Genomic DNA, 25,370 nt, shown 5'->3' with positions numbered 1-25,370 from the left:
AGCATCGCTAAACAGTATCTGAAACATTTGTTCGCTGGTGAAATTTTCACCGCATTTTTAACAGGGACACTGTCATTTCATAAAGGCAAACTGAGTCTATCTCAGAATTCAAAAGCTGAACAGTATCCCCTTTTAAGTGAAATACTGGCAAACGAAGCATCTGGCGCACTTTAATGGGCTGTTTTATCCTTTCACAGTGGCTGAAACTAGGACAGCCATTCATCTGAGCAAGCGGATAGCACAGGGCAATTACGTAATCCTTCAGGGCACACGGATATTCAGGGTGCTCCACACCTCCCCCCAAATTTAAAATTTTCTAGTACTACTTACAAGGAAAGAAAACAGTAATTAATATACGTTTCATTTAATGACTCAATACCTGTGAAAAATGTGAAAGGATACTCTTTTCACCATAAATGCAACAGTTAAAACAAGGTCCAAAGTCATAAAACGTGTTATAATAAAAATTAAACTGTGGATGTCATTTTCTTTTTCCTTTTACCAAGAGCAATGGAAAAATAAGGATAAAGCCCAAGAGATAATCAGCATTGATATCTTAACCCAGTAACTTTCAGTCAGGGGTAATTCTGCCCTCTGGGGGACACTTGGGGGAGAGTGGTTTGGTACTGGCATCTACGGCTGTTGTTACAAGTCCTTATAAGATGCATTGGTACCCCCCGCCCGCCCCCGCCAAAGACCAGCAAAGAACTGGGTCAACAGTGCCAAGGTTGAGACACTCTGCCCCAAACTGATAAATTAAAAAATATTTAAACAAGGAGGTGGAAGGAAAAGGATGTGAAATTCAATTATGGACATCTTTCAAGTTTGAAGCACAACTCAGGGGAAAAAAAGTAGGTTACAAAGCTGGACTAAGAGGCCAAAGCTTAGAGGGAGGTTTGGGGCTGGAAAAACACAAGGGAAAGCTACTCACCTGGGCTGAGAGCAGGACAGGAGTGAGTGTTCCTATGGGAACAGCACAGGTGAGGAGGTGAGGGCAGGCCCTTGGCCAAGCCCACACCCAGGGAACCAGTTAAGAGCGGGATGGGGAGAGGCTTGGTCAGAGAAGTGCCAGGAAGGAGGGGGTGGCTGGTGATGCCACGGGGGCGGGAGGTAGGGATTAGGAGGGCAGGGCAGGGAAAAACTGTACCTGCAAGCTTTCAGCAAGACAGAGGCAGAGGCAGCCTGGATGGCAGAACCTCGGAAATAAGAAAATGGGCATGGACTCTTTTCAGAAATGTTTCAGCAGTGAAAAGAAGGCTGCTCAAGTCAAGCTCCTATTCATTCCTACCTCCTTTTCTTTTACATAAGTAAATATGTATATTTAAATACAGGAGGTGTATGTCTTCCCTGGTGGCTCAGAGGGTAAAGAATCCACCTGCAATGCAGGAGACCCGGATTCAATCCCGGGGTCGGGAAGATACCCTGGAAAATGGAATGGTTATCCACTCCAGTTTTCTTCTCTGGGAATTCCTGTGGACAGAGGAGCCTGGAGGGCTACAGTCCTTGAGGTCACAAAGAATCAGACACGACTGAGCGACTAACACTTATGGGACCCCCAGGGACCCCCCAGGGTAAAGTGACAGGGAATTCATTCCCTGTGAATGAAACTCCAAGATGAGAATAGGAGGACAATTAAGAGAGGTAGCTGGGCCCCGTCCAAATCACAAATTTCTCAATTTCGAAGTCAGGAGACCTCCCTGACCACACATGCCCAGAAAGGCTCCTTGGAGGTCAAAGGGGAGTGATGTTAAGCTACCCACAGGCTTTTCAGTAGAATCCACCTTGGCTAAAAGATACCCATGCACACATGGGAGAATCCCGAGATATCAAACATGGGCTGTGAATCAGGCAAATCAAAATGACTGGCCAAAGGAAACCTGGAAGAAATGCCCCATGAGAATAATTCAAATTGCCACAAGGGTGGGACTCAGTGACTCTCTCTCTGAGTCTGTGTGTCTATCCATATGTACTGTACTTTTGTCCTTTTAATAAACACTTTACCACTTCACTACTTTCCATCTTTGTGGGAGCTTTTTTCTGCAAAGCCAAAGGTCCAGGGCCCTTCTCACTGACCACTGGCCTAGTGGGTAGGATATGCTGCTTTCACTGCCGCAACCTGACCTCAGTCTCTGGCTGGGACCCAAGCCCTGCTCCAAGCCATTGCAGGCTGAGGCCACCTGAGATCCAAAGTGTCAGCCAGGAGATGGGCTCCAAGGAGAAGGAACTCTTTACAGCCCAACAGAGAAAATGATGGACTATGTTCTCAGGAGAAGCAAGAAAAAAATCAAGAAGACAAGGTGAGGCTGTTCTTCAGAAAGCCTGCAACAATTTAAACTTCCAGCAGCAAAGTACACGAATGCGAGTTTTCTCAAATAGTCACAGTCTCTGGGACGTGTTACTGATAACAGAAAACCAAAAATTCATCCAGTCTTCACATCAACAAGATTATCTCACTATTTTACATTTTACTTCTCTGATGATACTATTGAGGTTGTCAGGTTATTTCCCATTTGTATTAGAACTTTTGCAAATTTCTTGCTCATGTGTTTTACTCATTTTTCTGCTAAAATATTTACTATTTTCTTATTAATTGGTGAGGGCTCTTTACATATTAAAGTTCTAAATCCATTATTATACACTACAAAATTTTACTGGTTGTTGGCCTTAATGAAGGGCATGTTGCCCAGGTGTATATACATCAACAGTCTAACAATGTGCATACCGTCATTTTAGCAAATAAACTTCTGAGAATTTACCTTAAGGAACAGTCTTAAATGAGCACTAGTATTTACACACATCTGGATAATATAGTAAGCAGCACTGTTTACAACAAGAAATAAAGGAAATAATCCAACAATAGAAATTTGACTTAAAGCACCACCACTGATAATTACATAGTCGTGGAAAAAAAAGCACAGGAATGTTTTAAGATACAGTAACAAAAAAAGTAAGTTACTAAAAATAGAATTACAATATGATCTAGTAATTCCAATCCTGGGTATATATCCAGACAAAGTGAAGTCACTCAGTGATGTCCAACTCTTTGCGACCCCATGGACTAGCCTGCCAGGCTCCTCCATTCATGGGATTTTCCAGGCAAGAACACTGGAGTAGGTTGCAGTTTCCTTCTCCAGGGGATCTTCCCAATCCAGGGATCAAACCTGGGTCTCCCACACTGCGGGGCAGATTCTTTACCATCTAAGCCACCCTATCGAGACAAGACTATAATTCAAAAACATTTATGCACCCCCTATGTTCATAGCAGCACTAGTCACAATAGCCGAGACACAGAAACAACCTACATGTCGACAGGTGAACAGATAAAGATGTGGCACGTATATATACAATGGAATACTACTCAGCCATAAAAAAGAATGAAATAACGCCATCTGCAGCAACATGGATGCAGCCGGAGATTATCACACGAAAGTGAACAGAAAGACAAATGCTGTGTGATATCACTTACATGTGCAATCGAAAATATGACACAGATGAACCCATCTCCACAACAGAAACAGACCCATGGACACAGAGAACAGACTGGTGCTTGCCGAGGGGGAGGGGGTCAAGGGAGGTCATGAATGGGAGGCTGGGGTTAGCATATGTAAACATTTACACAGAAAACGGATAAACAGCAAGATCTTACTGTATGTGTATAGCACAGGGAACTATATTCAATATCCTGTGATAATAATGGAGAAGAATACTTTTTAAAAAGGAATGTATATATGTAACAATCACTTTAGTGTATAACAGAAATTAGCACAACATTGCAAATCAACCATACTTCAATAAGAATATATTGGTTTAAAAAAAGGTAACTGTGATCCCAGTTTAAAGAAAAAACTATGCATACAACAAAGTGTAAGCAGGATTGTCTCTTGGTAGTAAAATTATAGGTAAATATAAAGAGATTTTTTTTTCTGGATTCTGCATTGTTTCCAAATATTTTATAATCAATAAGGATGGCCTTTGTATTGGAGAAGGGTGGAAGAAAACCCTAGTGACTCCTGTGATAATGTTTTTATTATAGTTACTCTTCATGGCAGTAGTATTTTTGAGTATCAGGGAAAGAACTGGCCTGAGGAAGGAAAACAGGAAACTCCCCAGGGTCAAAGGCCAGCACAGCGAAGGGCTGAGGACAGAAGGTGGCAGACAGAGCTTTCTCCAAGGCTGTGAGCAAACCCAGGGACATCAGACTCTGAGCCTAGGCACCACACTGCAATCAGCCCTCAGCTCCCACCCTCTGGGCTCCAAAACCTGGACCCTTTGCTCCAAGGTGGCTGAGGAGGAACACAGCTTTTGGAATCCTTCATCCAGATGCTGGGTGAGCAGCGGTGAGCGTTACAACAAACTCACAAACAGAAATCACACATTAAGGGGGCTACTTGTGAAACTATTAATGCAGAGTCACTTAGGCTAGAACACACACAGACACACAATCAGTCTGCCTATGACTGACAGGCAGTCTGGGACTGGGATGGGCTCAAACATTGAATTGAGCTGCTATTCTAATTGCATGCTATTAAGAAGTTCATCAAGACCAACCAAAATAAAAATGCACCACTGGAGGACTGCAGGGAGGTGGCATGGCTCTCTGGCATGGTGGGAACAGGGGAGACATGTATCCTGTTATGGCAGATGGCACCTTCCAGGTGGGAAGTAAGCAGGTGGGCTGGAGTGCCTTTGCCAACATGCTCTTCACCATGCCATGGTACTCTTCACAGAGAGTGAAATATTATTCATCCAACAATGAGTATATTCTCTCACTGCAAACAACAACAGGATTCTGGAACTGGGGTTCCATATATGGAAGCACAGAAAGTCAGGTGAGAAAACCCACAAGTCCAACACAATGAAAGAGCCAGAAATATGTGGCACTTCATCTTTCCCTTATGATGGTTCTCAGTTTTATGTCAAATTAATTTCCCCTGTGGTCGCTCAAATGGTAAAGAATCTGCCTGCAATGCGGGAGACCCAGGTTCGAACTCTGGGTCAGGAAGATCTCGTGGAGAAGCGAATGGCAACCCACTCCAGTATTCTTGCCCTGGAAAACTCCATGGACAGGAGAGACTCCCATGCCACAGTCCACAGGGTCGCAGAGTCGGATACAACTTAGCGACTAACACACAAGACTGGAAAAAACTCACTGTTAAAAATAAAACGTTCTAACATTTAGCTTTCACTTGGCACTAGGAATTTATTTCTGTGAAGGCAGATTTGGCCAAGCGGCAGTCAGCCACATTATTATTCATTTCTTTTAAATGTAAGTCAATTTAATATGAAAGCCCACCTTCACATTTAAAACACTTATTCTCTTAAAGGGCACTTTTAGCAACTGAATAGAAATCAGCTAAACACATTCAAGTGGCAGAAGAGGCAGAGATTAGCATTTCAGACGCTCTTTTATTATGTTCTTCAAATCTTTAGGGACTTCTACTCCGAGGAACAAGAGGATCTCAACAAAATGGGTCTCACCAGGTTTCTCCAGGCAGATTGCAAAATATCAGCAAGTTCACGCTTGCAGGAAACAAGTACAGGATGTTCAACAAATGACCATTCAGTTCCCGTAACTTCTCCCAGTTCCATCCTTGTGTACCAACCAGTTTATAACCCAACTTAGAAAGATGCTGCTTCTTGTGCCCATTTCTTTGAAGGTCGGTATAAACCACAGGGCAAGAAAAAGCCACGAAACTATATAGCATATACTCTTCCAAAGGGAACTTCTTTGACATCACAAATTCAAACAAAAGAAACCCTCCCCTCACCATTTCCCAGAGCCGACCCAATAAGAGAAATGATTTTTTTTTCCTATAAAAGATGAATTTCATAAACAAAATACATGGCATCACCAATGCCTTATCCACGTGGTTACGTCTTTTGTTTTTACACAGGAACAGTAGTTCAGACTTGCAGAAACAATAAAAATCAGCACTTACCCATCTGTTTAGAAACTAAACAGTTCTGCTGCTCAGGAAAGCCTGAGGAAAACAGCAAAAAAACCTGTCTTCCTCAGGCTTGAAAAATTCCTCCATACAAAAATTTCAGTACTGTGATCGTCGTGAAACTTTTAAACCATGCAGATAAAGAGAAAAACCCCTACCTTGGGTCTCTTTTGCCCCCTTCAGCTTTTGTCCACTGTAAACGGCTACATCTTTAGCAGTCCGGGCTGCAAGCATCTGAGCCCACAAAAAAACACAAAAACGGGCTTTCTTCAGCTCACTGCTGTTCCCAGTCTTTTATGTGGTGTCTTGGGCCCTGCTTGTTCAATTCCTGATTTTACTGAAAGAAGTCCAGCCTGGCGAGGCTGGGGCGGGAGAGAGACTGCCCAGGACACTTCAGGCCACAGAAGCAAACGAATCACCTTCTACGCGCCAACGTGTGCGGAGACATTAGGAAGGTCCAAAGAGTCTGACTTTTCAAAGATGACTAATATTAAAAAGAAAAAAAAATGTCCCAGGACAAAACGCTGCAATTTAGTGGTGACCTTGGAAACTCCACCCTGAGAAAAGCAGCCCTCCCTTGAGCCCCGCTTCATTTATGGCTATTTATCCTGGTCTTTGCATTTGGCTCCTGAATGGTTGCCATGACAACTCAGTAAACAGGATTCAAGTGACCACTGAGGGGTTTAGTGGGATTGTTTTGTTTAGGGAGAAGAATGGTAGCTTTAAGGCTTCCTCTACTAAAATTTCCTGAAAAGGTAGAGCTGTCTTTTTTTAGATTGTGTGTAGGTGATGTTCTCAAAAATCAAGAGATGCAGGCGATGAGTGCTCTGGTTCCAGGAGAAGAGGCGACAGGAGTTGCAATCAGAAAGACAGGAAGAGTTCTGGAAGGTTACTGTGTGCCAAGAGGGCTTTGTCCAGTGTGGATGCAGAGAAAGCATCATCTCAAAGACTGTAAGACTAAGTAAATGTAGGGCGGAGTCAGTCTGATAATCCAGACAGTTCTAAAAAAAATCCTGGCTCCCGGGTTCCCCTTGCTCTCTCAGTGTCTCCATTTTTTCATTTAGTCTCTCTTCAATAAAGCAGTGGCTCAGTGGTAAAGAACCCGCCTGCGATGCAGGAGATGTGGGTTCGATCCCTGGGTCAGGAGATCCCCTGGAGAAGGAAATGGCAACCCACCCAAGTATTCTTGCCTGGAGAATCCTATGGACAGAGGAACCTGGGGGGGCTACAGTCCATGGGGTAGGAGAAGAGTTGGATATGACTGAGTGACTCAACCTATAAAGCCGTTATCAATCAGACTGTGAGCCACAGAAATTTCATTCTCAATCTTCATCAATCAAAACTATCCTATTCTTATAAAATACCACCTGAAAAAATGCTCACCAGGTTGTAAACAGATGATGAATATTTCATATTTTGACACATCACCATGGTACGCCTTTGTCAAAACTCAAAGAATCTACAATACAGTGAACTTGAATGATAATTTTTGATTTCAATAATAATGGATCAATATTGGTTCACTAATGGTAACAAATGTACACTAACATAAGAGGTGCCTAACAGGGGAAATTGTGTGTGTGTGTGTGTCTGTGTGTTGGAGGGGAGAGTAATATGGGAACTCTTTGTGCTCAAATTTTCTGTAAATTTTAAAATATTCTAAAAAATAAGGTTTATTCATTCTTATTTATTTTTAATTGGAGGAGGTTGGTGCTCAGTCTTGTCCAACTCTGTGACCCCAGAGTCCACAGGCTCCTCCATCCATGGGATTCTCCAGGCAAGAATACTGGAGTGGGTTGCCACTGGCTTCTCCAAGGGAGCTTTCTGAGCCAGGGACCAAACCCAGGTCTCCAGCATTGCAGGCAGATTCTTTATTGTCTGAGCCACCAGGGAAGCCCCAAATTTCAACTGGAGGATAACTGCCTTACAATACTGTGTTGGCTTCTGCATCAATCAGCCACAGGTATATATATGTCCCTGCCCTCTTCGACCTCCCCCCACCCTCCCCATCCCACCCCCTAGGTTGTCACAGAGCACCCCATTGAGCTCCCTGTGTTAAAGAGCAATTTCGTATCAGCTGTCTATTTTACATACCATAATGTATATGCATATGTTTCAATGTTACTCTCTCAGCTCCTCCCACCCTCTCCTTCCCCAGCTGTGTCCAAACACCTGTTCTCTATGTCTGTGTCTCTATTCTTGCCCTGTGAATAGGTTCATCAGTACCATTTTCCTTGATTCCATATATTTGGGTTAATATACGATATTTGTTTTTCTCTTTCTAATGTACTTCACTCTGTATCAGACGCTCTAGGTTCATCCATCTCGCTACAACTGACTCAAATGTGTTCCTTTAAAAAAAAAAAAAGAAATTAAAATGTTCATCCATAACCATGTCGAAGGCTAAACGGAAATAAAAAAAAGATTAAGAAGCTAATTACAACAAACTTCCAAAAGTATTCTATTTAAAACTCAGAAAGGAGGAGGTCTGGACACAGTCTGAGATTTTCCTTGATTCAGCTTTAACTGGGGGTTAAACTTGTGAGGCTAAAGGGAGCCTGTTTTTCACCCCACACATGAAACGCAACGATGGACTGTTTCACACACTGAAGTGTCGCTGTTTCATGTCCCTGTCACCTCGTTTTATACCCACAGCTGCTCTGGCAAGTGAGGCTTCCCTGCTGGCTCAGACAGTCAAGAATCTGCCTGCAAAGAACCCTGCCTGGGAGACCTGGGTTCGATCCCTGGGTCGGGAAGACCTCCTGGAGAAGGGAATGGCAACCCGCTCCAGTATTCTTGCCTGGAGGATCCCATGGACAGAGGAGCCTGGCGGGCTCACTACGCACACTTGGGAGAATAGGCAACAACCCCAAGGCCACATGATATATCACCAAGGCTTGGTGATAAGAGGCTGGACGGACACCCGGGCACACACACCTTTGACTTGTATCAATTTCACTCCAGTGCTGTAGGGGCCTTGTACCTGGGCAGCTGCGCAATTGCCTTCCCACAGGGGTGGGGCCTCGGGGTTTCAGAACTCCCCAGACCCAGGGCACCTTGCACCCCGTGTCTCAGCAGCAGTGGAGCAGAGCCACCTGTGCCCTTGGTGCGGCGCCTCAATGCATGACCCAGTCACCCAGGTTCCAGGGTGACCCGGGGGCACGCAGAGGGCAGCTGGGGACGTGTGGGGCAGTGGTGAGCGCAGCCGTGGGAAAACATCTGCACTGAAAAGAACAGGAAAAGCAAAGGCGTGAAAGAGACAAGCAGAGTGAGGAGTAAGGCGAAGCTCCATCAAACCCAGCTGTCCCCAAAGAGCCTAGAGATGCCGCAGTTTGGTGTACGGACGTGCAACTGAAAATTCTAAGATGACATTTCTTGCAGGCGTCTGGTTACTAGACCAGGAAAAGCGTACACTTATTCAGAGCTTAAAATATTTGACATACTCATACGAATAAATATTTGCCATTTTACTTTCATCTCAAGTGACTGGATAAAAATCAGCAAACGGAAGATAAAGAAGTGCAGATTTCATTCAGTAGGAATGAAGACCTTTCCCATAAATAGTAAGGGCATAAAAAGAAAGAAAAGACAACAACAGGGTCCCTTTAGGTGTAAACAGAGAGTAAATTATCTGTTCCTGAGGATTAGTTTATGAAGAGGTAGGCAGATCCTTTGGTGTCTCATTTAAAGGGGATAAACAGATCATATTTCATCAATTCTTTATGCAAACATGTTCCCTTCTCCCTTCGCCTGAATGTGTCCACAGCTTGCTGACATCCGAACAGCCATCATGATGCAATCCCATACCCACATGTGCATGGATTTCACCACAGCTTTTCACTCTCTTTGAAAATCACAGGCACTATTGGAACTACTTGCACTGCATCTAGCTGGCCTTTAAATGTAGCCTAAATATTCCTCTTTAGAGTCATCAAAGAAACGGAAAGTCATTTTATCTGCAGAAAGGCCTGGAAATGGAGCGACAAGGTGTAACTCTTACCAGCAGAGCAAGGATCTGTGGTGGACGACGACCCCCATTTCATACTTCTTGCAAAGCAAAAAGCAAGTGCCTGGAGACAGAACAGCATGGTGCTTGGGCTAAGTGGCTTAGGAACAGCTTCTGCTTTCAGGGTGATGTATAAATAGTGGTGCCTTTACAACCACGGAAATCTTTGATTCAATAAAATATGGTAATAGATACTGTTTGAACTGGATGATGTATAATTCTAGAAAGTGAAAAGTGAAAGTCTCTCAGTCGTGTCCAACTCTTTGCAGCCCCATGGACTATAGTCCATGGAATTCTCCAGGCCAGAATACTGGAGTGGGTAGCCTTTCCCTTTTCCAGGGGATCTTCCAGACCCAGGGATCGAACCCAGGTCTCCCGCACTGCAGACAGATTTTTTACCAGCCGAGGCACAAGGGAAGTCCAAATTCTAGAAAGTTCGATCAAAATGCTAAAATACAGTGTTTAACCTTTCAGGTTCAACCCTTGTTATCCAACAGGTTTGCACACCCAAACCTCCTTGCCAAATCCTGGCAGAGAACATATTCCCTAGGGGAATACCACTTAGAGATTTGAGTGTCTGCGTATGAAGCAGCAAGCCCAACTCTCAGTATTTGTGAATGAGTCTCCAGCGCTGAGCTTGGCTCTTTCCAAAGGGCTCCAAACCCTAGGTGGGGGGTGTGGGAGGGTGGGGGTGGGGGGACATTGCATGTGAGAAGGGGTCATCTAGGAGAGAGAAAGACAGCATATTAGCACAGAAAGGCTGGATCACAGTAAGGACATCACTCTAATACTGACCTACTGGTGTATCCCCAGGGTCACTTCTGACTACACAAATCAAAGATGATCCAGCAAAAAACAGACCAGAAATAAACTAGAATAGAACCTACAGCAGTAAGGATTAAAGACAGGGCATAAATCAATCTCTGGCAAAGTGAAGTATACACCATGAACATCATTATGGTGTCCTTTAATGAGCAATTCGATTTAATGTGTACTGAGCACACCTGAGGGCCTGGATGTGGACTGGGCTACCCAGCAGGGCACAAAGATGGAAGACGCAAACCAGCAAAGTTGTACATGGTCAAGATCTTCTGTATTTATGGAATACCTTGTTCAGAAAATAAGCCAGCCAGGGCTTCCCTGGTGGCTCAGATGGTAAAGAATCTGCCTGCAATGCAGGAGACCTGGGTTCGACCCCTGGGTCAGGAGGATTCCCTGAAGAAAGGAATGACTACCCACTCCGGTATTCTTGCCTGGAGAATTAATTCCATGGACTGTAGCCTGGTGGGCTACAGTCCAGAATCGGACACGACTGAGCAACTCACTCACTCACTCAGAAAACCGCGCTGGGGTAGAGAAACCAAAGCCTAAAAAGAAATGTAACAGATCGCCAGTCCAGGTTGGATGCATGAGACAGGGTGCTCAGGGCCGGTGCACTGGGATGACCCAGAGGGATGGGATGGGGAGGGAGGGAGGAGGGGGTTCAGGATGGGGAACACATGTACACCCATGGCTGATTCACGTCAATGTATGGCAAAAACCACTACAATATTGTAAACTAATTAGCCTCCAATTAGAATAAATAAATTAAAAAAAATAAATGTAAAGGGTCACTGGAATAAACTCAGAAAGGCTTGTGAGAAACAAGATGAGTAAAATGAGAGGGGAAAAGATTTAGAAAGAGTAAGACAGGACAAAAAAGTCAAGGTAGGAAATGCACTATAATAATATCAGAATTTTCTAATATGTGGACTCTGTTAAAACAAACAAAAAACCTAAGGAAAAATATAGCAGGCAGCGCTCCTGGGGACCACACAAACACGAATCCCTAGGATTAAATGTGCCGGATTCATGAAGCCATTCATCACATCACGATGCCTCTGGAAACAAAAGGCTCCGGTTTCCATAACGCCAACATGGCTCTCTCAGTTCGTGTGTGGTCCTGAGTGTTGTCTTAAAGAGGGACCTGGGCGGATGTCAACAGCGGCCGCATGAAGAGAGGACACAGGTCAGCAGGACTCACTGAAGGGAAAAAACTGGCCTCCCCTGAAGTCTCTCAAAGATGACTTCAGTGTGAGACGGTTGGACCGTCCTCCTATCTCGGAGCCTGGAGACGGTGCTTTAAGACAAGGCCACCACAGCCAGGCTGGCCCTGTGTGTCCAGCTTCACTGTCCTACTGGAAGTTCCATTTTCCACCACATATGGCTGCGTCCAACTCACAGACCTCAGGGCTTCCCTCCTGGGACGCCTGGTCCAGGGCTCCCCTTGGCGTGGACACCCCTCATCCCTTAGAAAAACCTGACTTCACAGAGCCACCTCTGCTAAAAGCTTCCCCCCAGAGGTCCCCCGGGCCAGTCAGCTGACTCATGTCCTGCCTTTTTAGAGCAGACCTGATAAGAATCTTTGAGGATATGGTTATGCGGGGTTAAAACTTAAAGATGACCCTGCAGGAATCAAAGATGCTTCTGCCTAGAACCCAAGAGCTCCTCCTCCAAAGACAGAAGGAAGACTGAGGAAAGCCAGCCAGATCCTTTACATTTCTTTTTAGGCTTTGGTTTCTCTACCCCAGGGCTATTTTCTGAATAAGTGAGTGAGTGAGTTGCTCACGGCATCTGACTCTGCGGCCCCATGGACTGTTGCCCACCAGGCTCCACCGTCCTGTGAATTCTCCAGGTGAGAACACGTCCTGCCGCTCCTGTAGCAAGTGGGGCTTGCACTCGGGGCTGGGAAGTGCGGAGAACCAGTTCTCACACCCGGGAAGGCTCTCCTGATATTTATCCGTCTGTTCCCTTCTTTAATTCTGAACTGAGGAATGTTAATAACGGACTTTTCTGACTAAAAGTTATTTGCTGAAACAATAGGCAAGGAGAGAAGGCAGAGGCCACAGGACACCCTTGGGGAGAAATGCTGAGGAGGCAAAGCAGAGTTTCTCTGGTGCCGATATCTCCTGGGGTTGGTCTGGACACATCTGGCCAGGAACTACTACTGCCTAAGCAAATCACAAAGGTCTGTGGTCAAAGCCAAGGTTTTTCCAGTAGTCAGGTATGGATGTGAGAGTTGGACTATAAAGAAAGTTGAGCACTGAAGAATTTATGCTTTGGAACTGTGATGTTGCAGAAGACTCTTGAGAGTCCCTTGGACTGCAAGGAGATCCAACCAGTCCATCCTAAAGGAGATCAGTCCTGAATATTCATTGGAAGGACTGATGCTGAAGCTGAAACTCCAATACAGAACTGACTCATTGGAAAAGACCCTGATGCTGGGAAAGATTGAGGGCAGGAGAAGGGGATGACAGAGGATGAGATGGTTGGATGGCATCACTGACTCAACGGACATGAGTTTGAGTAAGCTCTGGGAGTTGGTGATGGACAGGGAAGCCTGGTGAACTGCAGTCCATGGGGTCGCAAAGAGTCAGACACGACTGAGCAACTGAACAACAAGCAAATCACAATAGGAAAAAGCTACACGGCCACATCACCAATTGAAAACCATCTGATGGAGAAGCCTGCCCTCCATAAACTGAAGATTCTAAGCTGACAGGAGGACTGCCTTCCACAGTGTCTTCTGAGGCAAAGAACTGGCTACAGACCAGCCCCCTACCAAGAGGTGTGCCTTTATTTTCTTTATAACTTAGTGCCAGGAGGACTTCCCAGAGATGCTAGTGAAGTGCCTTCTATATAATACCCAAGGTTAGCTCCAAATTGTTCACAAAAAAAAGCCCACAGACTATTATAGCTGAACTGACAGAACTGCTTCAGCATGTCAGTTATATTCTCCCTGCTTACACCAGCTTTTCAAAGCAAAACATGTGGGCTTCCCAGGTGGCTCACTGGTAAAGAATCTGCTTGCAACACAGGTGACACAGGTTCGATCCCTGGGTCGGGAAGATTCCCTGGAGGAGGAAATGCAACCCACTCCAGCATTCTTGCCTGGGAAATCCCATGGACAGAGAAGCCTGGAGGGCTACAGTCCATGGAGTTGCAAGGAGGCGGACACGACTGAGCACAGACACACAGGACGTTTTTACACCAGTTTTTCAAAGGAAAACATAAAAATCCCCAATAATGAAAACCCACAATATTCCCAAAAGAGGGTTTCTAGACGCTTCAGGCCAAGTCTCCATCCTGAGTGTCACACTCTTGCCAAGGAGAGGACGCAGCCTATAACACAGGCCTGGGGCACACGAGCTGGGCGTGCACACTCGCCAGGCCAGCACGGGAGCCTCGGATGTGTTGCACAGGTCCCTAAGAGCATCAGGCAGCTCCCCCACTTTTCCTGAGGCCACAGACTTTACAGCCATTGTTCTCATCCCCCTTGGGGTCACAGAATTGCCAAAAGGAATCTTTAGAAGCTGCTAAAACCCATGATCTATGTTTCTGAATGATGTACAAAACACCTCCATATACATACATTCAAATACATCCCCAGGACTTCTCTGGTCGTCCAGTGGTTAGGGCTCCACGCTTCCACTGCCGGGGGCACAGGTGCCACCCCCGGTCAGGGAACGAAGATCCCTCATGCCACGTGATATGGCCAAAAATAATACATCCTCCCAAGGCCTCCTGATCAATGTCTGATTTGAGAAAGGTATGGGATGAAGCCTGGAAATACACACTCCCGATGTCTAGGCAAAGACAAGCAAGATTTTCCCTGTGACATTTCTGGAAGCATTCATCTTTGGACAAAAGTCATAAGAAACTACAAATGAGGGTTGTTTACATACATTTCCTATATCATCACCAGGAACACTCCAATATTTCCAATGGAGCCAAACAAATGCTAAGCGAGTCATAATTTACCATTCCCAGAGTCTAATTAGCCCCTTCACACTTGGTATCACACCTACACCTTAGGCCTCAAACAAGTCAGTTCTCCTGTCTGACTCGCTGGGTGCCTTTAAAATGGTACTGGGATGTGTTTTCAAAGTCTTTGACAGTCCATCTCCTGGTGGGTTATTAACTAGTGCCTGCCATCAGTCAGGAGGTGGGAAGGGCTGTGAGCCAAGAGAAATAGAACCGGAAGCTGGATTGGCTCATTTTTTAAATTTTTTTTAATGCAAACACTAAAGCAATTAGACACAACCAAATCCCAGTAAGGAAAAATAAACATCAAAAAGAGGCAGTTGCTTCAACATTCTGAATGAAGTGTTTTCAAGCAGGCCTAATTTCAAAAGTGATTACAACTTAAAGAAAAAAAAAAACTAACTCCATGCCATCCAAGAAGGACAACAAAACCACGGAGGACCAGGTTTTTAAAATTTCTATCCTTATAAGTAAGGCCCGGCAAGGCCAGACCCCTCATTTTATTGAACCTAAGATGCCAACGGCTGTAAAACTGCACAATTACTACATCACTAAGAAGAGAGAAAAAGTTCCAATTAAACTATTTTTTTGGTTTGCCAAAAAAGCTGTACATTGTATCTCAATAGCCATGGCCTTAAATTTGGGACAAAGATGCATGTTCAAATTATGGTATTACTGGGACTTCCCTGGTGGTCCAGCGGGTAAGACTCTGTGCTCCCAGTGCAGGGGGCCTGGGTTCAGTCTCTGGTTGGGGAACTGGATCCCTGCACAAGTGCCGTAACTAAGAGTCTGCATGCCTCAGTGAATACCCTGTGAGCCGCAACTGAGACGAACAACAGCCAAACAACTATTTTTTAAAAGATACATAAAAAACCAAACTATGGTATTATTGTTATCCTTGCTGTAAAAAGAGGAAAGAAACACTGACAGAGGTTAACAGCCCCTGTGAGTATAGACCCAAATGCAAAGCCCTTCTATCCATCGTGTAGCTACTGCCCATTAGGGTTTTAGAAAGTGTCAAAGTGAAAGTCGCTCAGTCGTGTCTGACTCTTTGCGACCCCATGGACTATACAGGCCATGGAGTTCTCCAGGCCAGAATACTGGAGGGGGTAGCCTTTCCCTTCTCCAGGGTATCCTCCCAACCCAGGGATTGAACCCAGGTCTCCCGCATTGCGGGCAGATTCTTTACCAGCTGAGCCACAAGGGAAGCTATTTTATAAAGCCCAGCAAGGGGATATAAACCGGCTGACACGGGACACAGTTATGTGTAACTTTTATGTTGAGCATAGTTGATTAACAATGCTGCATTAGGTTCAGATGCACAGCAAAGTGAGTCAGTTAGACATGTATCTACTCTTTCTCAAACTCTTTTCCCATTTGGGTTATTACAGAATATTGAGCAGACTTCCCTGGGCTATACAAAAGGTTCTTCATGCAACACAGCTATGTTTTAGCTATTAACTTTCAACATTCTGTCCAAAAAAAAACCCTATGTATTGTTAAGCTGCTGTTATTTTGTGATAACCTGAAACATTTTATTAAAAATTTGAAAAATGGAAAAGATGAGCTACTATTTCAACTGCCAGACCTGATGGACCGTAAGTCATCACAGGTCTACAGAACCACAGTCTCAGTCACTTTAGGCCACACAAATGACAAATTCTCCCCATCACACCTCAGAGTAACAAACCGAACAGATTATAATCTCCCCTTGTTGAGTTTTGGCTTCCTAGAAGACAGAATTCAGAATTGTGGTTCTTATAAAAAACACCTTAAACTCTAAAGGAGAAATCACTGTAGTATTAAGTCAGAGATAACTGGAAAACAAGATAAAAGATCCGCACCAGCAAAGTTACAGACAGCAGCATTAGGGAGCATAAGACAAGTTTCGTGGGAAACAGTCGAGGTCAGATTCCTTATCTGAGTCCTTATGAGGATGGCATCTAGTTCTTGCCCATGAGGGGCCTTGACATTATTATTTTCTTGGGGGATTTCCTTTCTTCACAGGGCTAACTAAGAGCAGATGTTTGCCAAATCAAGATCATGTCAATTCTTTAACAGCACTTGAAGGCAAGTTACCCATTTAGCCTTAGAAAGAGCAGCTGTTTTCACCTAACACTAAATTTTCTTAATTGAAGACAAAAGGAGACGGGGGTGGCAGAGGATGAGATGGTTAGATAGTATCACCGACTCAATGGACACGAATTTGAGCAAATTCCAGAGACAATAAAGGACAGGGGAACCTGGCGTGCTGCAGTCCATGGGGTCCAAGAGTCGGGCACAACTTAGGGACTGAACAGCAACAAATTTTCTTTCTTCAAATAGATTCTCTGTATAAGAACAGACTATTGAACTATGTGGGAGAATGTGAGGGAAAACTCACACTGTTTCTGATTAGGACATGGCATTAAAAAGCTAAAACCGAGAGCGGAGACACTAAAACTTTTGATGACAGGAGTCCTCTAATTAGTTACAACTAACTAAAGTCCCTGAAATACATTATTTACTATGTAGAATACAGAGTCTTTGTCATGTTTAACAATAAAGCAAAAGAAAAAAAAAATGAAAAAGATATCTCCTGAAACAAAAAACACACCAATCATTTCTTCCAAAAGTTATATACCACATTCTGGAGCTTGCCCAAGAATCTGAAAGCAATGCTAAAGAAAAAATGCGAAGGTTTTGCATTGTTTCCTTTTAAATCAGGTTTGTCTAAAGTGTAATGGCATCATTCAAAAGCAAATAGGTCCAAAATACAAAGGGATTTTTACCCACTGAATGTTATAATAATGTCATATCCATTTCCAACCATCTATAATGAAAGAACTCTGGAGAAACCAAATCAGCAAGTAGCCATGCCAGAAAGCAGTGACCTTAAATAAGACAGTCTCAGGGGACAACTGTCCTAAATCTTACCTTCTGCATGTTTGGCTTGATACATCGAACAAAGAAAGGATTAGAGGCGCTTAGCGTTGCCATTAAGGAATGCAGGGAGTCCTATGAGGAAGAAAAACGTATATGTTGATTTAGTCTCTTTGTATGTCTTTAAACTTCTCAGCACCTAGGCACTCATCAGAAACAAGAAAAAGAAAACAAACCTGAGGAATAGTGATTTTATTTTTAATCATGTCACTCTAATAAAAGTATTATAGTTGTCATAGAAACTATTTCACATATGCAAAACTCATTTGTTACTTCTTTGATATACACTGGAGTGGGGAGCTAGTCCCTTCTCCAGGAGATCTTATTGACCCAGGGATCAAACTTGGGTTTCCTGCATTGCAAGGAGATACTTTACCATCTGAGCCACCAGGGAAGCCCCTTTGATTTTTAATCATGTCATTCTAATAAAATTATCATAGAAATAGTATTATAATTATCATAGAAATTATTCCATATATGCAAACATTTATTACTTCTTTGATATAGTACCATTAAAAAATACTATTCTGTTAACCAGCAAAAAAAATAAATAAAAAATAAAAAATACTCTGTGATATTTCAATGTTTATACGGAAAACCTGAGAAGTATCAACTCTCTTTGGAGTTGTTTCTCCTAGTTAATTATTTCCATTGAAACGACAGCTTCCACAAGTATCTCCCTGGTCTTTGAACCACGATCTTTCTTCACCAGACAGATCAATCTCCTGTAATACTGCTGTCTTTTCTTTAAAAATTTTTTTTTAATTGTGAAGAATATTTAACATTTACCAAAGCAGACAAAGCATGTAAGGAGGGCCCGTCATCAGCTTCAACTCCTGGCTAATCTCATCTCATCTGATCCCTGCCCTGTACACACCACGTCCACTTCTAGCAGAAAAGCAAACCCCAGACATTGTGCTATTTCATCCTTTAATACTTCAGTATGTATTACCAAAGGTTAAATACTTTAAAACATACAGAGGTAACCACAATATCATTCCTGAAAAGAATTAACACAAATTCCTCACTATCAAGATGAAAAGGTACAAGTTCAAGATTCATTTTTAAATACTCAACCATCTCATATGTCACAATGTTTAAATGGTTTATCCTTTGAATTCAGAATGCAAATAATTAGGTCCATGTAGTGCAGTTGGCTGATATGTCTCTTCAGTCTATTTTAATCCGCTGGTGTTCCCTCAGTCTCTATTTGTCTGTTTCTTTCTTCTTATAATTTTGCTGTTGAATAAGCTAGGTTGTCCGCTACATTGACTAGTTACTTCTGTGCTTAGAAAGCCTTAGGATTTCTCACAGATGACGGAATGTTCTGGAATTCATGGCCCCTCATACTCTGGTACCCATTTATCATCATACAAGGAGTCCAGTCCTCTGGAAACAAAACTCATTCCTGACTTGGGACCCTGCCTTCTGCCTTTGTCTTTACCTAGAAGCTCTGCCCATTCTCTTCCATTGCCTGATTCTTAGTCCAATTTAAGTCCCCAACATCTGCAAAGTCTTCCAAGACAACTCCAGGCAACACTGACTTAGAAAAAGATGACCTAACGACCCCATTGGAAGAATAAGAGCCTAGGGTTTAGAGTCAGATAGACTCAAGTTCCATTCAGATCCTAGCTTCAGTACTCAGAGGGACTAAGCAAGCCTCCAATTTCTCTAAACCTCAGCCTCTTCATCTGTAAAATGGGGACAATAATACATACTGTGAACAAGATAGCATATATAAAGGGATTAGCCCCATGATTGTAACATGAGTACATAATAAATGGCAGCTGTGATTATTAAGCTGTTATTAAATTACATCCTATCAGGCTCACACCTGCCAGGACTGTCAGCAATGGGACTGTGGGTCGAACTGATCCCCAAACACATCGAAAAACAAACCTCACACAGCACCCCCCAACCCCACGGCATCCAACTGAGTAGCTACATGAAAGAGAGCCTCCCAGGGGGCAAATTTAATAAAGGTCTGATGACTGATGTGCCTCCATTCCCCCTCATGTAAGGATTTGGGGGTAAAACAGGACAATTCAATTAAAGAAATGGCCTTCTTGTGCTCTGCCTCTAAACTCTCTAAAAGGCTTACATATTTATGATGCCAAAAGAACATTCCTTATTGTCCCTGAATTCTGGACATCTGGACAAGGTAACTGACACTGATCTTATTTAACCATGCCCTTGGTTACTCTTCCTAGTTATGATACTGTAAATCTACTGAGGAAAATTTTTTAAAAATCCAGACACAGGAAGAAATATACTTTATATGCATCTGAGCCTTTAAATACAAATCAGAGCAATCCCAAATAACCAAACAGTCCTTAAGAAGAATGACTATTTCATAAACTTAGACTAAGTAGTTATTTATCTTTAATAAGACAAAAGAAACTTTTTTTTTTTTTGGTCGGGCTCAGGGAACAAAAGTATATTTTTCTTCCAAAAGTCCCGTTTTAAAAGGATGATAGAAAACAAGTAAACCTTAAAAGGATGATAGAAAAGAAGTAAACCCTTTCAGAGATCTCATAGATACTCATTCTGATTTTCAGTTCTTAAAGTCACAATAAAGATGGCTCCATCCGGGCCAGCAGCAGAGACTAACCTTGAACTGCGAGCTGACCGTGGGCCGCCGGTGTTTGCTTCCGCATTTCAAGGTATCCTGGTTATTGCGGCTGGAAACGTGTTCGAAGAGGTCGTAGATGAAGTCGAATCTGTGTGAGCAGAGAGCAGGAGGGCCATGAGGGGCGCACACCCAATTATTAGGTGCTCAATCACTGTAATTATAATGCATGTTCCCACTGAAAATAACACACCAAGGCCTGCAAGAGCTAAGAAAGCGTTCCAAGATTTCACACCCACCACCACCCAAGAGCTTTAGGCACTGAAAGCAGATGTGGATGCTTCGGAGCGCTGGAGTCTTGCCGGGGAGAAGAGGGTGGGTGAAAATAACCCAGGTGACCAGCCACTCTGGAGTTGAGCTTTGCAGCCCAGTGGAAGGGAAGCATTTCTCTTGTGCAACTCAGCGTGGCGAAGATGCAGCCAGTTAGCAGGTGGAAGGGCACTAGGCTGGAGTGAGGCCGACTTGGGTTCAGTCCTGCCATCCCCTCTTCCTAGTTGTGTGACTCGGACATGATGCTGGTCTCTCTCCACGCCTGTTTTCTCAACTGGAAATGGGAGTTATTTTAAGATGTATCCTAGGAAGCTGGGGTAAGGATGAAACGAGGAAATGGAGGCAAAAGGCTGAGCATGACGCCTGGCTCATCCTAAACGTTGATGATCACTGTTATTATTGTTAAAAAGTTCTAGAAAATCTATCGCCACTACTAACAAAGTAAAAGACTTCTCAGGAGCTATTTTTTTTTTTTTTGGCTGCACTAGGTCTTCGCTGCCGTGAGGTCTTTTCTCTACTGCGTGTGGGCTCCTCATTGCGGTGCGTTCTCTTGTGGACCACAGGCTCTGGGGCACATGGGCTTCAGTAGTTGCAGCACTCAAGCTCAGTAGTTTCAGTTTGTTGGCTCTAGAGCATGCAAGCTTCAGTAGCTGTGGCTCGAGGGTTCTAGAGCAGGGCTCAACTGCTGCAAGGCAGGTGGAATCTTTCCAGACCAGGGATGGAATCTGCGTCTCTAGCACTGGCAGGCGGATTCTTATCCACTGCGCCACTAGGGAAAATCCTCAGGACCTTTTTGATCTTCCTTGAATGGAAGATGTTCTGGGCTATAAAAACCAAGGGTCAGGGCTGTAGGGGGCAATGGCTTTGCTGAGAACCAGGAGAGAAACAGTCTGGCTTTCACACCCTTCAAGGGGATAATGCCAGTGCTTCCCTCATCACTTCTCATTCTGTTCAACTCTTTCTCACTTTTATCCTAGGGTGATGTTTCATTCTCACTCTTTGAAGTTCTCTGTACTTTGAGCGCTTTGGAGAAAAGCTTTGTGTTCCATTAAAATGTCCCACTGGACGAAGAAACGGCAACCCAGTTCAGTATTCTTGCCTGGGAAATCTCATGGACAGAGGAGCCTGGTGGGCTACAGTCCATGGGGTCGCAAAGAGTTGGATGTGACTGAAGAGATGGACTGCAAAATGTTACAGATGCCAAAGGCAAAAGAGAGCAGAGAGGCAAAGACACCAAGCCCCTCCATCAGCAGAGAGAAACCTGGGCTGAAACAACGCTCTTGCCTCCAATTCCACTTAACGTTATGATAGTGGCATCCAGTGGAAGGCCATCTTGCTGGCCTCCAGGCCTCGGCCCTTCTCATAACCAAATGTTCCATTTAACCTCAAGACCCCGCTTTTATTTAAATGGATCGATTTAAATCTGCTTTGAGAGAAAGGTAATCTGCTATGGTTCAAACATCACCATTTTTACTGCTCTGAGAACACACCTAAAAATAAAAATAGTCTACAAGGTTATAATTAGGGAATCTTCATAGAGGAGGGTTAAGGCAAATTGAAAGACCAACCACTTCCCCCCTGGGCTTCTAAGCTGACACTTAAGATGGGTTCTCTTCACCCCGGTTCACAGCTATTTAAGCGACAGGGTGGCCACCTGGGGCTTTCATTTCTAAAAGTATTACAGCTTTTTAGTGATGGTGCTACTTTCCTTCCTTGGATATTGAAAATTTGTGTTAGAAATTCACACTGGATCTAAGACACATATTGATGCCTTTAAGGGCTGTTTTCCCCTCTTTCTCTCTCACAAAGCCTCCTAAAAGCAGGAAGCCTCCTGGTTTAAAATAGTCAAACAAATAAATTCATCATCAAAACCTTTCAGCATATTTTCCTTAACTACTGATTTAAAGGTGTGAATTTATAATTCATGAATGAATAAACGAATGGGTAATTTTAGCTGAATACTTGTTTATTTCTCTTGATAACTCTTACACTAACCACAGACATAAGGTCCTACAAGACCCGAGGCTGACATCAATTTAACACATAGCTCTAAGCTTGCTGTGAAGAAACTAGGTCCTGCTGGTTAAAATCTTAGATTCTTGAATCAAGCAAAACAGATCAAATCTAGTTGAAGAATCCTGGGCAAGTCACTTAACCATGCCACGCTTAATCTCCTCACTAGCATAACAGGATGAATAAAAGTATCTAACTCAGGGATTTGCTGTTCCAACGCCACCTCATTAAATGGTAGTCACTACCACTAGGGCCATTTATGTATCTCTCAGGTCACTTTATTGATCAAATATTGCCCAGGGAAGAACACACCACATCAAGTTGCCCCCATATTAATTTTTTTATGTTTGTGAATGAAAAACATCTGCACAAACATCAATCTGACATCGCAGGGAAGAGATCGACGCACCGGCTTTCTCTCAGAAGGTTGAGAAGATCGTCCCTGAAGGTATCCCTGTTCTTCTCCAAGATGCCCCGCACGTCATACTGAACCTGGTTTGCAACAACAAACGAGAAAAGGAAGAACTGATCAAAAGAACCATTTCAAGTCATAAGCGTCCCCTTTAAAAGCTGGACCCATCATTGAATATATTTATGATCGGCTTCTGAAATTACTATTCTCTAAATACCAAATGGGCAAATATCAGCAGGGGTCTTGATTAAGAAGTTACCTGTCTAAGGGTGTGGGGAAAAGGGAACCCTCCTACACTGTTGGTAGGATTGGTTCAGCCCCTATAGAAAACAGTGTAGAGGTTCCTCAAAAAGATGAAAAACAGAGTTGCCATATGGTCAAGTAATCCCATTCCTGAACATATATCCAGACAAAACTCTAATTCAAAAAGACACAGGCGCCCCTACGTTCATAGCAGCACTATTTACAATAGTCAAGACACGGGAACAACCTAAATGCCCAGTGACAGATGAATGGATAAAGATGTTGTACATATATACACAGTGGAACACTACTCAGTCACACAAAGAGCAAAATGCCATTTGCGGCAACGTGGATGGACCCAGAGATTACCATACTAAGTGAATCAGAAAGACATGATCTCACTTCTACGTGGAACCAAAACATGACACAAATGAACTTATCTAAGAAACAGACTCACAGACACAGAGAACAGACCTGTGGTTGCCAAGGGGGAGGGGGTAGGGAAGTCTGGGATTAGCAGAGGAAAACTGTTATATATTGGATGGATAAACAGGGTCCTACTGGAGAGCACATGGAACTACATTCAAAATCCTGGGACAAACCATAATGAAAAAAGAATATATATACATATGTGTGTGTGTGTATGAGCAACTGCATCACTTAGCTGTAGAGCAGAAATTAACACAACATTGTAAATCAATTACGCTTCAATCATATAAATTCAAGAAGGAGTTACCTCTCCAGCATAGTGTTTCACTCCAAAATTGTTGACTGCAACTCTGGGCTTCACGTAAAAGTGGTTATTCTAATAAAAAAAAAAAAAAGTAAATGCATAATTTCACTCACTGATTTCCTGACAGTGTACCTACAACTGCCAGTGAAAACAATTTCAAAATCCACGACATATAAGAGCTTTAGGACATATCATGTGATGCACTTCATCAAAATCATGCACCTCTGGTCTGTGTCATTACAGTAGGTTAAAAAGGTTAAATCTTATACTCAAAGTAAACATGGACATATTCTGACAAGTAGCCTCAGATCTATGCCTTTGGCTTATTTCTATTTAGTTCTAGTAGAGCAAAGCTTCCATTTGAGAAAAATAAAAAATTCAATGTGAGAGGAACCGTGGGGCCAATAGCCCTGAAACTTGTCCTACGCCATCTTAATCCACAGGTGAGCTACCCAGACACAGTGAGGGGTTGGTAGGTGTGGACATACAGCGTGCTGATTGTGCAACTTCTCCAATAAGGTGCTATCAGTGGCTTGAGGAAAATGGCTTTCTTCATTGATAAGGGCTAGGAGACCAAGTTTCTAGAAGAGGGGGGAAAAACAGGTCAAATACGAATTAAACATTGAATTTTTGCCTCTATGTATTTTTACAGATCCTTTCCTCTCTACTCTCTATCAAGTGGTAAAAAGTGCATAGTTTCTCAGATCAAAAAATTCAGAATGACACGCTATAAAGAACTCCAAATGCATTCCATACTGCAAACCCTGAACCCCTGTAATCTGGTGACCAAAACATTTACAACTGGCCAATCCACTACTGGGATGGCAAAGTTTTTGATGCGGACTTAAAATCTCTGGGAAGCCAATCTGCTCACTGTTGATTCTTAAAATATTGACTTCAAAGAGACAATGGGCGTGAAGCAGCCAAGTCCTTAAATTCAACCTTGCACAGTTACATGTATGCTTCCAAATGGTCCATTGTGTTCTAAACATTCACATCTTTCATGTGCGTGTTCGTACAAGCTCTTTTGTTCCCGTAAATATGAATCAGCCCAGCTGGACACCCTTGGGACTGTAACAATTCTTCAACAGTGTGTTACCTTCTCAATCAAGTCCAGGCATTCTCCATTGTCTATCCAGTCAATATCTTCCCACACTAAGCCTTCTCTGTACAAAGATTAAAAAGGTCCAGGTTGTAGTAAAATATCGCTTCAAAACTATCCAACGTAGGGACTCATTTTCTTAAACATTTTGAAATGCAATTCAATGAGTGCTTACCTACTATATTCCAGTTGTTCTAAAGAAAAGATATGCTTGTTGAAATATTCCTGAAGTTTCTCGTTTGCATAGTTTATATTGAACTGCTCAAAGTGATTCACCTAAGGGGGGAAACAA

General features: G+C 43.3%; 1 protein-coding gene across 2 annotated transcripts in view; it reads right to left on the bottom strand.

Moving 5' to 3' along the window:
* The window catches only part of MYO10 (myosin X), a 256,895-nt gene that overhangs the window by 70,654 nt on the left and 160,871 nt on the right, over positions 1 to 25,370 (bottom strand). For both annotated transcript variants that reach the window (XM_043887225.1, XM_043887226.1), the window contains 7 exons: positions 25,254 to 25,354; positions 25,076 to 25,142; positions 24,465 to 24,557; positions 23,980 to 24,048; positions 22,998 to 23,080; positions 20,288 to 20,396; positions 17,671 to 17,751 (listed from right to left, as the gene is read on the bottom strand). In XM_043887225.1, coding sequence (XP_043743160.1) covers positions 17,671 to 17,751; positions 20,288 to 20,396; positions 22,998 to 23,080; positions 23,980 to 24,048; positions 24,465 to 24,557; positions 25,076 to 25,142; positions 25,254 to 25,354 — 603 coding nt within the window. The remainder of the gene's footprint in view (positions 1 to 17,670; positions 17,752 to 20,287; positions 20,397 to 22,997; positions 23,081 to 23,979; positions 24,049 to 24,464; positions 24,558 to 25,075; positions 25,143 to 25,253; positions 25,355 to 25,370) is intronic.

This window comes from Cervus elaphus, chromosome 25, assembly GCF_910594005.1.
Source record: "Cervus elaphus chromosome 25, mCerEla1.1, whole genome shotgun sequence".
In the NCBI taxonomy this organism is placed as follows: Eukaryota; Metazoa; Chordata; class Mammalia; order Artiodactyla; family Cervidae; genus Cervus; species Cervus elaphus.
This window is presented reverse-complemented; position numbering and strand designations above follow the sequence as displayed.